This window comes from Gopherus evgoodei, chromosome 2, assembly GCF_007399415.2.
Source record: "Gopherus evgoodei ecotype Sinaloan lineage chromosome 2, rGopEvg1_v1.p, whole genome shotgun sequence".
NCBI lineage: Eukaryota > Metazoa > Chordata > Testudines > Testudinidae > Gopherus > Gopherus evgoodei.
Genome location: NC_044323.1, coordinates 160831241 through 160847959, shown reverse-complemented (window position 1 = coordinate 160847959; position 16719 = coordinate 160831241). Strand labels below are relative to the sequence as shown.

The window sequence follows — 16719 nt, the reverse complement described above, 5'->3', positions numbered from 1 at the left end:
AAGTAATGTACCTGAAATGCACAAGGGGTGTTGTCTATACAGTACACTCTCAGACTGTAATCCAGTGAATTGCAAGACATGCAGCCAAACACTGCCACTTTCAGCTGTTTAACTGCGCAGGCAGAGATGGGCTCCCCAGCAAGAGCGTAAGTTCCAAAGCTGTCTAAGAGAATGTGACAGGCGTAAGGATCCAACAGGCAGTAGCAGGAAGTAGTTTCCTCTTCCATGGACATCACTTCCTATATAATGAAAACCATATTTCAAAATCAGAAGGCTTTTTAGAACGGGTGCCGTGACATTTCTGTTAGTTTCTTTTCATTTTTTCTAATTTGTTTGAAACGTAAAATACTTTATGGGCAAGATTGTGAACACTTGAATGAGTAAAGTCTATGCAATCTAGCACTGAGTCCGCAGCAGCGCTTATGGCTATATATTGTGCAGAATCCATTGTGCGCAGAATGTAATAATCATCATGCATAAGCAATTTTAGCATCTTCCTAAGTGTTCTCGGAGTCTAGCTAGCTAATTTTCCTAACGTCAGGTTAAGAAATTACCTTGAAGATGGAAGTCAATAAGCAAACCTTGAACAACAGTCTGCAGCTAACATCCTCTTACAGCATTTATCAAGATAATGTTTATTCTGGTCCAAAAAAATATAACATTTTGTCTTCACATACCCTTTTACCATGTTGTATTGTCAATAGATAAATGGTTTGGGGAATTTGCACTGCAATATTTCATTCTTCCTCAGCAGTCCTTGAATACTGGCAACCAGCGTGGATGGAACTGACTGCGTACTAATGCAACAGCATCAAGTATAGAAGAACTATGCTGAACTTGAAATGAGGCAGAGAAGTGAAACAAATAGGATAAAATCCTTGGGGAGGGGCAGGCAGAGAAGTCTAAGAAAGTCGTGCATGGTTTTACTATTGGGCTTTTCCTACCACTTGAGGAAAAATGGAAAAACTCAATTGAGTCGATTGATACTTTGAAAGCTTGAACTGAAAATGGGAACTACTTTATGCAACATAAAATAAACCTGTACACATTTCTGACACAGGGTAATCCATTGAGGAAACCAATTAAATGGAATACACAATGGCATGAAATATGTAGGGTCCAAGAAGAACCTACTCGAGAAATGTTGGGTAAAAATATTAAACTTAATGCTTCAATTCTTAAGGAATTCCTTACCTCTCTTTCCATCATGGTAAAGTTTTGCCCAACTGGTCAGGTTTAGCTATGGGTGGGTATCCAAGGAGAGTTTAGACCAACTTGAATTTCTTAACAGCTTAGAAACAGCAGACACAACAGGAGTCAATTGATACTGACCCCTGTCATGTGACCTTTGGGAGGCTAAACCTAAATCACATGACAGGGACAAGATCATAAAATGCAGTGAAAATTTTCATCAGTTTTGAATTGCAGTGGGAAGAAAGAATTGTAAAAATATCTGGATTTGTCTCTTCCCACCATCCCCATTTGACTAGCTCTAAGTTCAGCCTGGCTGGTTGTATCTTATATTTTCATCATCAGTTGGGCCTTTGGAGAGAGGCAGTTTAAACCTACCTCCCATTTCCCTTGTTGTGTTCTTCTTTTCAAGTGAATATTCCAATGTTCAGAATTTACTTCTGCGCAATGCGGTATAGTCAAGGCAAAAGGAGTGGTGACAGTCACATCTGGAGGGCCACATGTGACTTCTGGACCAAGAAGAACTTCTGTGCCTTCTGACTGTAGACTTCATGTGTAATTAAATATGAGAAGAAGAAAAAAACTCAGTGTTTTTTAAAAGGAGTGAAAACTTTTCTAGCATTTTTTATCAAAATAGAATTAATTTATGTTAACTTCAATACACAAATATCTAAAGTACTTGTAGCCAAAATCTGAGTGTCTCGGCCATCTGCTACACAGATAAAATGGAAAACCAAGTACTGTGCTAATTTCAGTATAGAATCTGAAGCTGGATATGAAAGACACTTATTACGCCACATATAAGCCATTCTCCACTGGTCAGTTCAGGATTTTGTTTCTTTAAGTACTTTTATATTTGAATAAATCATATACAATGTTAATATTACTCTGTGTAAGTAAGGCCTATTTCATGCACCAGCTGGCAATATCACCATCTAATTCTTTTCTTGTCATCAACAATATTTTCATAGTAGTAGAGATAAAACAAATTATGGTGTAAAAATACAGCCTCTCATAAATTTTCCCAGACTGAGTATGATTTTCCTGGTTTGAGAACATATTTATATTCTGCTGATAGAACAAAATAGGTAATAGAGAGATAGCAGACATTAAGTTATAAATATACAGTATCTGATATGAATCTCTTTCTCTGCTCATGCATTCAGACCTACACAAATCAATTTTCCCTCACTTTCTGTATTGTAAACACATATGCAAAACAATGAAATGGAATTGATAGAAAGGGTCTGATTCAATTTTTAGACAAAAGTGGCATCATTTAAAATGTTACACCCTGTCTTTATTTTATCTGAGGACTATATTTTGGGTCCATGTCTCAACCTTCTGGCTTGGGTTTTTATTACTAATGTTATCATAACTGCTGGCCAAAATCTGCCCATAGAATTGAAGACAGTGACATTGCACAGACATAAGACAGGAAAGAATTGGCATCATGTGCATAACCTTACTCATCATTTTTATTATTTATATCATTGTAGCAGACAGAAGCCCTGGGCACTGGACAAACACAGAACAAAAGGATAGTCCCTGCCCCCAAAGATTTGACAGGCTAAGTAATGTCAATTAGACTACTCACATGAATAAACTTAGATATGTGCTCAAGTGTTTGAAGGATCAAGGCTTAAATGAAAAAAACTGGGCATACAAATATATTCACAAATAAATAGGCTGAATCTGCTATGCTGTTACAGGAGTCAAAATATTAATTGGGGGATTCATGAACGAGTTGAGAAATCGTTACATTTGTTTATCTAAAAACTCAAGCAAGAAGTGCATAATTTGGTATGTCTGCCATTCTCCCCTGTATAAAGTCTGTCATCCAATCGGGGAGCACAAACTCACCACCACCACGTGGCTTTGATAACCAATAAACACAACACAAATAGGCCCAGCTTCAGTAAAGCATTTAAGCACAAGCTTAATGTTCCATATATCGGTAGTCCCACTGAATTTAAAAATAAGCATATGCTTAAGGGTTTTGCTGGATTAAGGTCATAGCAAGTATTCCAAATGGATGATTCAGCAACAACCCAGAGTCTCAGAATGTATTCATCCAAAGTACTTCAATTATGCTTGTGACTACCACATTTTTTCAAGGGTCATGAATGGTTCATAAATAATTCACTACTAGCAAAATGAATAAATGAAATCAACCAGCAAGGAATGCTACCCTTCACCAATCACATCGGATTTAATTTTTCAAATGCTTTCTTTATTGCTTTTAATGTCTGAAAGAAAGTAGTTATTTACTTTCAAATATCTCAATTTATTTAAACAGAGATAAAGAACTAAACCTAAGAGTACTATGAAGAAACCTCTCTCTACAGCACAAAACGTCATTCGTAAACAACTTTCATAAAGGGTGCACTGAGTTTTTTACAGATTCATAGAAATGGTCTTGGAATTATTAGAAACTTTCAAGAAAAACCTGCTATTTATTTATTTTGAGTCAGTTCAATTATTACTCCCTTCTCTACTGTAACTCGGGAATGACTGGTGCATTTTATCTCCATATCTCCATTTCGATGCTGCTGCTGGAAGTGATAACAATAGCATATTTCCAGAGAATGAGTTAAACCCTAGTTATTTAACCTGGTAGGTGCATCTCCATCCTATCTCACTCACAACAGGCACACATCCTTCAACTCTTGCCTCCTATGCCAAATGGATGCTGCTGACAAATGCACAAAATACAGGTGGGGGGAGGGAGAGAAAAGAAGGAGTTTGCCAAAGTTATCTCCAGCACGAAGTTGGATAATTCATCTCCCATTGTGGGAACAAAATATAGGTTAAACTGCAAATTACACTACATTTACTCTCAGGGGCTGTGGATTGAGAGTTTTAGTCATGCTACTGGTGATGATTCCCAATAAGTCAAGTTTTTGAAGTGTCAAGAAGAAAACAAAACACTCTCACAAAAAGAAAGGAAGACGTCTGTCTGGCTGGCTGGAGGATGATGTGAAATGGACTTGGATAACACACTTGTGGCCTAAAACTCCCTACGAAGAAATAAACAGTGAGCTACAATCACTGAAATAGAATAGCCTCAATAATGGTCACTGGCAGCCTTCCACGGTCACTGTGGCTCAGTGTAATTGCTGACTGAGTAATAGTAGGGATGTGTGTGAATGACCAATGACAAGCTCGTCTGTAACAAGCAATTTAATTGCTTTCAGAGAATCATTCCTCCTGTTGCACATATTGTACAAACACATGGGAATTCTGGAATTTTTTAATGCCAAATGAACTGAAATCAACTAATTAGATGAACTTTCACACTTACTGCAAATAGAAGCAGCAAGGACTTCTGTGGCACCTTATAGACTAACAGATGTTTTGGAGCATGAGCTTTCGTGGGTGAATACCCACTTCGTCAGATGCATGCCCATTATGACATGCATCTGACGAAGTGGGTATTCACCCACAAAAGCTCATGCTCCAAAACGTCTGTTAGTCTATAAGATGCCACAGGATTCTTTGCTGCTTTTACAGATCCAGACTAACATGGCTACCCCTCTGATACTGCAAATAGAAGGAGTCATTTCTATAACAACTAACAAGGTATTAGGAACCTGATGCAGTTCAGGGCTATTTATTAAGCAAGGCAGGGAAGAGAAACATAAGATGCAGGTATTGAAAATTCCCTTGGGTGCATAATAAACAAATCAGTAACCAGATCTAATCCCGCCAAATCCATCAAAATCAAGAGCTTCACTGGTTTCCAGTAAATAAAACAATAGGCAAGGGAGCTGTGGAGAAATAGGAAATTATTCTCTGTGAAACTACATGAAAAAAATGGCTATTTTATTCTACAATATTCTGCCTTTTGCACAGTTCAGAGGAAATGGTGGATTTTTGGTTGTGGGGTTTATTGGGGGTGTATGTGTGGAAATCTCAATTACAAATTTGGAATTTCCATGTTTTAAGATCAAATTGATCATCAAACAAAAATTTCAAAATTTGAAAAACATCATTTCCTTTCTAAAATAAAGGAATATTTTTTGCTGAAAATGGAACCATTTTTTAATTTTATAAATCCCCACAAAATAAACCAAGGCTTGCCTCAATTCTGTGAAACTCAAAAAAAAATAAAAATAAAAAAAGCAAGTATATTTCTTTGCCCTAGTAGTTCCTTTTTAAAATCTATTTCAAATTAATATGATGTAATCTTCATATGATAGGTGTCATAAGAAATCAAATACCTTGTGAACATTGAATGCCGCTTCACAAAGTCCTTATGAGGCAAATGTTATTCCTTCCCATTTTACAGAAGGCACAGAGAGGTTAAAACTCAAATTGAAACAGGTGGCCTCAGATTTTGGGTGGTTCAGTTTTTGATTTCCCAATATTGACACTTTGGACCCGATTTTCCAGGGACACTGTACACCCAGAACTCCAAATAAAGTCATTCAGAGCTCAGCGCCTCTGGAAAACAAGCAAAAAAGTGTTTCAAATTGGGCATCAAAAATAGAGACATTGGTGTAAATGACAACACTGGGTTCCAGGCAATGATTAAAAGTTAGTTCACTGTACTACTATTTTCACCTGGTAGCGTCTTACCACCCAATTTGCACAACTATGCATGGTGGAGGCAAATGATGAATTGTGGCTTAATTATCTTGCCCAAAGTCACAGTGCAAGTCTGTGGTAGAGCAAGAGAGAACTTTGGAGTACACATTCACAATGCCTGGCGCCAACCATTACACTGTACAACATTTCCTGAGTCTTCAAACATTGCACAATGTGTTTCATTGCTCATATTAATTCATAAACAAAGAAATCTGTGGTTCTCTTTCTATGCTGTGGTACATAACTGCAGCATAATATTTTGCTCTTATTCTAACTTAGGGGTAGGATAGATTAATGCTGGTATGATCACCTTTCTAGCCCATCTTTTGGAACACCATGCCTATCAGCAGTATAGAGGTAATTTTAATATGCTACATACTGTCTTGATATGGAACGCCATGTTCTAATGGAACAGACACACAAGCAGGTAGATCAGAAATGAGGCAGAAGTTGTCTCTAAGGCCACGTCCAGACTAGGGTATTAAAATCGATTTTAGATACGCAACTTCAGCTACGTGAATAACGTAGCTGAAGTCGAATTTCTAAAATTGAGGTACTCACCCGTCCAGACAGCACGGCATTGATGTCCACAGCTCTCCATGTCTATTCCGGAACTCCGTTCGGGTTGATGGAGTTCCGGAATCGATGTAAGCGCGCTCGGGGATCGATACATCGCGTCCAGACTAGACGCGATATATCGATCCCCGAGCAATCGATTTTAACCCGCCGATGCCACGGGTTAGTCTGGACGTGGGCTAAGAAACACAGATGAAGGAAAAGATGACTCCTAGGAGAAGGTGGATTCCCAGATTCCACCTACAGAGGAAGCAACCATAGATATCCCAGAGAGAAATGTAACAGTAGTTTTTGTCACTGCTCTTCCAGGCCCTGCAATAACTCTACATATATAAGCCAATGGTGTGTGATTATCACATTCTTAACAACCTGAAAAAGACATTAAGCACAGCTGAGGATCTGGCCTTTAATTTTATTTTACCAGCATGCCTTCCTCAGTGGCTACATTTGCACTTGGCAGACATTCATTTCTATTTTTTTATCATTTCAGTGAGTGTTTATTTTAAGTATATTTTCATTTTTATTGATGTAATTTTCACAGTGGCACCAAATTATATGTTAAGAATTTTTTATTTTTATCTCTTTAAATTTTCACAATTGTGAGAAATTATGGGGTGGTCAGACAATGTTTTAACCGTAATTGACATTGCATATTTTGGCATGTGATGTTGGCAGTTTGTTTGAACTGTTATAAGGAGACCTACTTTGTGATATGAAAAGTTACTTCTATATCAAACACTATTACAAACTAAAGTAACTTGTTTTACTTTGCCTATCTGTACATTATGATTATTATCGAGGGAAATATTTTTTCGTCACTGTGAGTTTGGTGAAATCAACGTTAACTGACATTTATTGAAAAATCTAATTCTTTCAAGGCTACCTACATTGTACTCACCGGTGTGAATGCTGGGACAATCAGCCAAATCATTCACAGTATTCTGCCTCCTTGTTTGTGGCCCATCCCTTGTGACGGACATCCTAGTGCTCTCACTGAACCTGATGCTGCCATGTTTTGAATTACCCACAGAGTGGGGGGAACAGTTTTAAGATTTCCTATTACAAAAACTAATACAATCTCCAAGCTACATAGCTGGGAGATCTGGATCCTGAAATGGACTTTGGCTTCTAGGCCTGAAGTCAGTGTGAGAATGTTATGGAGAGGATCTAACTTCCAAGAGAAGAATTGGTGCCGATTAAAAGCATTATTTATGTTGGCTGTAGAAGTGGCTGCTCACGTATCTTATAGAGGGAAGGTAGATCATCATCATCAGGGGCTACAGGCCAGATGTTGTTCTCCCCTTACATATTGCAAAGGCACTGAAACCAGAAAGATCGGAGTGGTGCTAAAGATGTGACACACTCAAACTCTAGCAGGCTCTTTGCTTTAACTCAGTGTGGTTGGATGCAAGGTATGTGAGCGGAGAAGAGGAGGAGAGGGATTACACTTGACGACTAGTGTTTTGTTATTTTATTGTTACTGGCTAAAAACAGACCACCAATCAATGTGACATATAAAGGTAACAGAGCTAACGGCATCTTGTCTCTGAATGAATCATAGTGCCTAGAGAAAGGAAGCCAAAGAGCTCTAGCTCTGTACATGGAGGCTCAATATCTGTGCCTTGAATCTAGATTTCCCATGGTAATTCAGTCTCTGGGTGACAGAAATACTAACTTTCATGTTACTTCAGACTCATAAATGTGCTTTTTTTTTTTTTTTTTTTTTTTTTTTTTTGCCTCAAGCTGTTAAATATAAACACCAGAACTGGTTTGGGGGAAAAAAGAAAGTAAATGAATTATTTTAAAAAATCTATTTAAAAATGAATATTTTGACAAGTGCAACAAACAGCAAAATATATGCAATATGCAGTCATGCACCATCCCCTTTACAACAGAATGTAATGATTTATTGTTTTGGGGGCAATAAATATGGTGGGGGTGAGGAATTTTGCCCAGTTTTTAGTATCAAGTTCTACATTAACACAAGTCAACAGAAATATTGCATAAGTTACATATTATATGTAAACCTGAATTAATCTGTCTTCTCACACATTTGTGAAGAATTGATTGATTTAACAAATTAGACTTTTACAAACTATGTGCAAATCAACTTTTAAATGACCAGTTCACATACACAGTGTAAAGCAGTGTCCATACCTTATATAGAGGTTAGGAAGTAACAATTCAATGAATATCTGAAATATATTCAGTTTTTCATGCAGTGTGGCTTACTGCATTTGATTATCATGGAATCATCACACTTCTGTTGGAATGCAATCAAACCAGAATGTCAGAGAGAGAAATAGGCAAATAGAACCTTGAATCCTGGAATTTTCCCTCCTCCACTTTTCTTCTTCTAATCTTTTCAATCAGCTCCTTTCCACCTCTACTTCCATATACTCTGACCTCATTTTAATTCATTCTACTCCAACCTGTGACAGTCTGGGATATCTATAAACATGTATATGGGTGGTGTTTCTAGAAACAGTGCAGCTTTAGCACTAATAGTTAAATACATTTTACGTGTTGGAAAAAGTGTAAATTAAACAATATTACTACTTACGGTAGCACCCACAACTTGCTAATAATTTTCCAAACATTTAAGAAACAGTGGCCCCAGCTTTGAGTTCACAAGCTAAGGAGCTGACCCGACCTGTACAGGATATTTTATTTTAAGTGATACAGGCCAGATATACTCAGATAATATGGTAATGGAAACTATACTAGAACCTAACACAGACAAATGCACTTATGTTGGGATACTGAGACCTTACATACATTTTTTCCTCCAAATGTCTTTAGAGTCAGACTTAGCATTGTTCGAGAGAGGCGAGCAATTCAGGTATGGGCCACTAGACTTGTGCACAGACAACCCTGTGCCTTAGAATTCTATTACTCCTGCCAAACTTTTCCTGCTTTGTTTGGAGAATTCTATGAACATTTAAACACAATTCCACTGCCCTGCTAGGAAAGGAATGTCTCAAAACTCTAGTACTGTGCAGTGAATGATCCTATTTCTTCCTTACATTTGTATGTGATACATCTGTCTCTAATCTGAGCACACACAATGGTATTCATTTATGTGCCCCGTTTTCAGTGTGCAACCAGTCACCTCATTTGGGGAAATGAGCACCATTTTATATTTGCTACAACTAAGATAATGCAGTAGTTACTGTGTCCATTGTCACTCAGCAGTCTTTTGAAGCACAGAGTTCTGGTTCAACAGGTGATAAGTTCTTACATTTACTACTTTAACTATGCTGCAATTAACTGGAATGGAAATGATGTTTATGATAAATCACCTTAATAGGACTTGCTATTTCTTCCAGAAGAACTGGCAATAAAAGAAAGGACACACACAAATAAGGCATAATTACACTATGTGGAGCCCCTTTTCAAAATCCAGTTGGATGCGTGAACCAGTGGTTTTCCCCTTAGTGAAGGAAGGTTCATGTTATTCAAACCTCTTAGCGAACACAAGCCATTGTTATCTTTTCAGCTGCATCTTTAATTAAGACTCATTTGGGCTATTCTCATCACTTTCATATTACAAGCAATGTGGTATTAAAATACACTGTTAAAATTATAGCAATTTGTACTGTGGAGTGTCAGGGGGACCAAAAAAAAAAAAAAAAACACCCTAAGAAAATTGTGACCAGACAAGATTTGAACACTTGGGGGCAGATTCTGCCCGTAGTAATTGGGTTAGCCCTATTGTTTGTATTTGGCCTATATTCTGTGTTGGATAACTTTCTATTACGCTAATCAGGGTAACTGTAAGCTAACAATATTTTGCACTTAGATAGAACCTTCCCTCTGAGCATCTCATAGTACTTTACATGTATTCATTAAGTCACAGAAATGGAGAGGTATAGCAATTTTTTCCCCCATGCATGTCAGGTATTGTCACTTCTGAAGGTAGGATGTTCGTGTTGGTGAATGAGTGGATTGATTTGGCATGGCACGTCACACTCAATCCCTCAACAGAGCTGAATAACTGTATTCATTACTTTCAGTTTTTATTCTCTCTCTCCACTCCCTTTTAATTGTTTTTACTCACAGCATTGTGGTTCTTCCCCAAGAAACAAAAGTGTGAATGTCAAATTGTCAAGGCTACGCAAAAACCATTAGTGCTTTGAGTGTTTTTATTATAGTAGTCGTCCTGTTCTTTCTGAACCCCAATAAGATATCGCATTGACTATTGAATGTGCAGCGCTGGAGGAGATACAGCTGGCAAACTTCTCTCTCCTCCCCTCCCCAACAAACTAATTTAATTCCAGCATGCAATTTTTATTTATTTTTCTTTTAAATCTCTCCGGGCTTGCGGTTGGCAACAGGTTGTTTTGGAACTTTAGTATATGAGAGACAAGAGGACCACACAAAGTCGCCTCTCCCTCCAGTCCCTCTGCATGAACAGCTGTGAAGAGTGTGTGGGGTTCAGGAATCAGCTGCTGTGAATGCGAGTACAATTTCTAGTCAAAATCTTATAGCTGATTAAGGGTTCTTAAATTATTACTGTGCTCTGATGTGTGGAGCTGCTGTCACTACTAATGAAGTACTGTTTAGCATTTTGTGACCTAACATGCTCATCTTGCTTTTTTTTTTTTTGAGAGAGAGAGAGGGGGGGCCTAGAAGTTGTCATGTAAACCCTTCAGTGAGAGTGACCCTATCACATAAAGTGGTCAAAACCCACTTGGAAATCCAGGACCTAGGTTTTTATTATTCTTTTTTGGGGTGGGGGGTGTTCAATGGAGAATAGGATTTCAATCAGTCTCTTGCCAAAATACTCACAGCACTGCCAAATTTCATTGTCTGCTAAGAAATCCTGTTATTCCTTATGATCCAGACAACTCCACTACATCTGGCTTTCCAGTCCTACAGATTCACTTCCAATCCTGAAACATCACTGCTGATGAGGACTCTGGCACATCATTGGCTATTTCCAAAATAGTAAAGGATTATAGTAATATAATAGTATTAATTAGTAATAGTATAAATAGTAATAATAGTAAAGGAAATGTATGCTGCTCCTAATAGATCTATTATTTCTCCTTTAAGTGAGTGCAAACTATTTGTACGGTAAAAACAAGTAGCCTATATTGATCAGTCTTTTGCTTCTGAATGCAGTTAATTTATTATTTGTATTGCAGTAGTACCAAGAGGTGCCACCCAAGATTGGACCTAGGGTTGGCCTGGAGTCTCCCGGAATCAGCATTGATCTGGTGAATATTTAAAGCAATCCACGAGATTTTAATAGGATATTTTAAGAAAATGATATTACATCATGTTGGAGAAAAAAAATATCATCTCCCAGAATAGCGTCAGTCACAGTTGGCAACCCTAACTGGACTCCTATTCTGTTAGGAGCCCAGTAGGAGGCAGTCCCTGCCCCAAAGAGCTTAAAGTCTAAATGGACAAGACAGACAAAGAATAGGAGAAAGGATACATTATTTCCAAAGGTATGTCTACACAGTACAGTTAAACTGGGCTCTTACCTAGATTTTAATCATAACTCCCCCTCCTCCCTGCCATCTACACAGCAAAACCTCTGAGCCAGGTTTGGAGGTCCCTTAAGCCCAGAGGGAGGGTTTTTTTAAAGCCCAGGCTTCACTGTAACTTAGGCTGGAACCCACCAGCAATGTAGTGAAAAATCACTCAGGTGCTAATAGTCCTCTAGTGCCCTTTCCACAGTTCCCCCAGCAATTGACACAATTGACTGGGAAAGAATCCTAAAGTGTCTCAGCACAAAGAACCATTGGCTGTGTCCCAGTCATACTCAGGAGAGAAGCAGTGAGGACATACTTATGCAGACATGGCTTTGCAATGAGGATGCTCACACCCTCATGCCAGTCACCTAGGTGTAGATGTAGCCTATATTACAAATGAGAAACGGAGGCATGGGACAACTAAATGACTTGTTCAAGGCCATAAAAAAGAATTGGTGACAGAGCTGGAATTGAATCCAGATTTTCTGTGTCATCTCTGTCTCTATGTGCCTATTAATTTATTTCACTAGGAGACAACAGTAGTGGGAAGAATCCCCAGCACTGTCAGGCAAATAACATATTCCGAGCTGCACTAATTCCAACCAGCCACAGTTCCCGGCGGTGTGTGGGTAACTCCAGTGATGTTCAGGGAGCAAGCCACCAGATTGCTGGCTTTTTTTTTTTTTTTTTTTAAAACACAATATGGCTCCTGCTCAGTTCTAGCAGCTTAAGCAGGTTTAGAGAGAGAGAATTAAGCAAGGAGGCAAGAGATGTTTCACTCTAATTCTTGTTAGGGCCTGAATCAACAGGGTTTTTGTTACTTTCTGAGAAATCAATATCCAATGTATTTTGCCAGCATCAAAGGCAGTATGGTGTTTTGAGAGCAAGCTTGCCTATTTCTTTCCTCTCAGGGAGCCTTTCAATGCATCCGTTATAAAGCCCCAGCAGCCAGCCCCATTCTTGAGGCTCTACGTGACAGACAACATAGTTATGATCATGAGACCTTTGGCTTGGACTCCTCTTAGAGAGATCACTGGTTCCACGGCTGATCTGGCCAGGAGTGCTGTGCTTCAAGACTCTGGAACATTAAGACATGGATTTCTTCTTCTTCTAGATTTAGCATAAGACCCACATTCCAGAGGATTGGATGACACCAATTCACAGCCAACAAAGATGATTTGTGGTAGGAACTGCTATATTGTACAGATGTTGGGACAAAAATTATGGTTTGGTTTTTGAAATGATAACAATGCAAACAGAGCAGGGGGAAAGACCTGGGCTTAATTCAGAATGTGTTTTGATGTCTGCCTTCTCTTCACAGGGTTTGAAAGAAGGAGGTGATAGTAATGACTAGTCCAATATACTGAACAACCTGCCTTAATCAATGCATAAGATGACATGATCCCTGGGCCAGATGGCTTCCTGGAACCATATATTCCAGGGTCAACGCAGCCCTTGATTCTTAAGACGTAGATACATCTGTTCTGGGGGCCATTAAGGGAACTGGGGTAAAAAATTTGTCTGGGGTTTGGTCCTGCTTTGAGCAGGGGGTTGGACTAGATGACCTCCTGAGGTCCCTTCCAACCCTGATATTCTATGATTCTATCCACTTAACATAGACAACAAATTAGACTGTGATATCTTAAAACCAGGCAGGGTGGACAGTCTTTTGGATGAAACTTTACTAGAACTGCTATTGAATCATAAATGACTACACAGAGCAGAACTTTTGTAAGGAAAAGGGAACAAACATTCTTAACTTGAACCGTTAATTTAACCTTTCATCCACTGCTGTACAGTGAGCTGTCCACATGGCTGATGCCCTTCACTCGAGAGGTGGCTGCTTAATGAATATGCCCAGTAAAGTGACATAGAACTGCAACTCAGTATCACCCTGCAGAGATTGCAGCTTTTTCTGCCATGGGAAAAAGAAACCCAGGAGCAACAAAAGGCAACCAGGTTTCCTGCATATCAGCACAGGATGCTGCTGCTGCTAAACAAGTCTGTTTTATTCCAGCAAAGCAAAGATGGCTGTATCAATGAAATCTCCGTTATTTGAAAAGGAAACATTGCCTGTATTATAATGGAAAAATAAATCAGTGTTTGCATTTGTTTCATTTTATAGGAGTGTATTAAAAAAAAACAAAAAAACCCACCTCCCTATAGTAATTTTCTGGTCTGGTTCTCACCACCCCTGTTTCTGCCCACAAAAATAAAACAGCAGGCAAAATTTGCTACTTGTATTTAATTAACCCATTTTAATTCACTTCTGCATAATCCTTGCAGATGAAACAGCTGCTTTTTTCCCTCCTTTCCTTCACATATCTTAATCTTTCACTGAAAATGATCAAAATACTATGGCAGCAGATGGGGATGGAATATAAAAGTTCTCACAAAGGAGTTCAGAAATCGGAGAAAAGCAGAAAAGGGTTTCACAATAACTTTTGGAAAATATCCCTGGACTTTAAAATCCACAGACTGCTCTTCCTCTTAGTTTTTAAAGAAAAAACACCTGCAATTATTTAGTTATCTAAGCTACTGTAACCAAATATTTATATGCAATAGTTTTCTTTTTTTACATCACTTCTTTTTTGAAATATTGTCCACTTTTCCTGTACCTGTATTCAATATAAACTGTTTATCACCGCACGCAAAGAGAAGAATGACTTTGTTTAGGAATCTGGGACTAAGTGCTCCTTTCCTTGGACATAAGAGCTTTCTCCATCTCCACTAATGCTTCACAGGGACAAACCTCTAGGAATTGAACAGTGGTCCAAGACTGGCCAAAGTTAAAAATAGAGCTTGAGAGTTACATAAGCCTGCTTCTGGCCCCTCTATGCAGAGGGTGCATCTCCCCCGCCAACCTCTCCCCCCAAAAGAGCTTGAAATTCATCACCAAAATTATTAATGCAACTTGTCTGTTCAGCTCAGTTTGGAATGTAAATTATGAAAGCACAATTGAAGGAAGCTAAAGAAACATGCAATAAGTGGGAGCTTATTTAATTACACTGTAAGAATGTTGTTTGGAATGTCCCACTGCATCTTGTAGCCAGTGGTAGTGATGGAAAGACTAATAAATCCAATCCTCGCACCTACTGAGCTAAAGCAGAGAAATTTGTTGGAGTCCTCAGGCAAAGATTGAAGGGGACTTGGGTTTCAGAACAGGTCTTGGTAACAGACTGAAAAAACAGAATTTGCACTTAATGGTGATGGAACAGATGATAAAATATGAAAACAAGTCAGAAAATTACATGATGAAGTATAAACAGCATCAAGCTACTGTATGGAATTAACCATATGGAATTAACCAGTTGTGCTCTAGCAACATATCAGGGCGTTGTTTCGACACTAATTCAGAGAGCAAAGTGATGCCTAGGTGACTTGAGCAGGTATAAAAACCTAAACTGCCAACAGTACCTTAGAGATCTCACATCCAAGTACTAGGCTGACACTGCTTAGCCAGAGATTTGTCAGGATCACAAGATAAAGAATCTCAGTGTAAACAGTAAGAGAAAAAGGCAAATTGTACTCAGCAGAAGGGCAAACAAACCTTTAAATGATGCATGTTGCGGCTTAGTAATAGGAACAAAAGGCGAATTTAAGATTTTAAGTGTCCTGGGCTTACTGATTTTTATCTGTAAGCAATCTTGATTTTATCATTAATTAATGTTAAGATTAATTTAGAAAAATACACCTCCGTAGTATATATTAACCAGAATTCTTGTGACAAACTCTCTTGAGTACATACATCACTGGGGAAATTAAGTGACAGAGGTGCTCTAGCTTCTCGGGTAAATATAACTTAAGTCAATATGTACAGTAAAAGGGGAAAAAAACAACCCACTAACATGCCAGTTTCTCATGTGCATATCAAATACACTCAAATGGGAATACGTGGAAAGGAAAATAACTCAGGTGCAACAGTGGTGGCACTAAAGGCAGGAAGTGGCTAGCAGTTAGATAACACTTAGCATTGTTAAAAGTCCAGAAGGCTCTGAGTATTGTCTAATGATTGGAGAGTAACTTAGAGTCAGGGATGGGTGTGGATGTTTTTTAGCTCCGTCTCTCTTCCACCATTATGATTTCAGGCAAGATATTTTCGGAACAAGTTTTCAAAAGTGCTTTCATTCTGGGTACCCAATCTAAAACACCTCCATCCTGATATTTAGAGGTTCTGAGCACCCACATATCCTACATTTCTCAAGTTGGGCACCTCAAATTAGTAGACACTTGAAAATTTTTGGTCTCATCTTTCCATCACAATTTGCCCATCTGCTGAATGCATGTAAACTCGTCTGCCTTACTAAGAAGCTTTAACTAATGAATGTTTGCATGGTTCATCCCAGGTTCTCAAAGCACTGTGAGACTAGTGCAGTTCCTAAGGTCTGCCAAGCCCCTTCAAGTCACAGATATCCCCACAAGAACTACCCTGATGAGACTCAGCTGAGGGACAAGGACCCAAAAAGAACTACGCAAGAAAAATAATGCAGTAGTAAGATTATTTGACTTAGAATAAATCAGGTCTGTGTCAGGAACTCAGTTTTGAGTTTCTAGGTGATGTTTATTCTGTTTCACAATTTTGCATTTGAGGTAAAAGAAATTTGGGCTCTATTGTCACTAATTACAGGACAATCCTTCATTTTTAGAATCTAGTAACTGAAGTGAGCACACTTAGGTCACAAATGTAGCATATTGTCACAATGCTAGTATAAGGATGTGAGAGGAGGCAGGTGTGAAGTGGGTAGAGTGCTAGCCCTACTTCTCAATTAAGTAAAATTTTACTTTGTTCTCAAACATCAGGAGACAGTAGAGTTACAAAATTTTCAGACAGAACTTAGCAGAACCTAGAAAATAACTTGTGCCAAACTTAGCACTG

At 38.5% G+C, this 16719-nt stretch overlaps 1 protein-coding gene across 4 annotated transcripts in view; it reads right to left on the bottom strand.

Moving 5' to 3' along the window:
- Positions 1-16719, bottom strand: part of UNC5D (unc-5 netrin receptor D) — a 321538-nt gene that overhangs the window by 24070 nt on the left and 280749 nt on the right. For all 4 annotated transcript variants that reach the window (XM_030552139.1, XM_030552140.1, XM_030552141.1 and 1 more), the window contains 2 exons: positions 1570-1738; positions 12-239 (listed from right to left, as the gene is read on the bottom strand). In XM_030552139.1, the coding sequence (XP_030407999.1) occupies positions 12-239; positions 1570-1738 (397 nt within the window). The remainder of the gene's footprint in view (positions 1-11; positions 240-1569; positions 1739-16719) is intronic.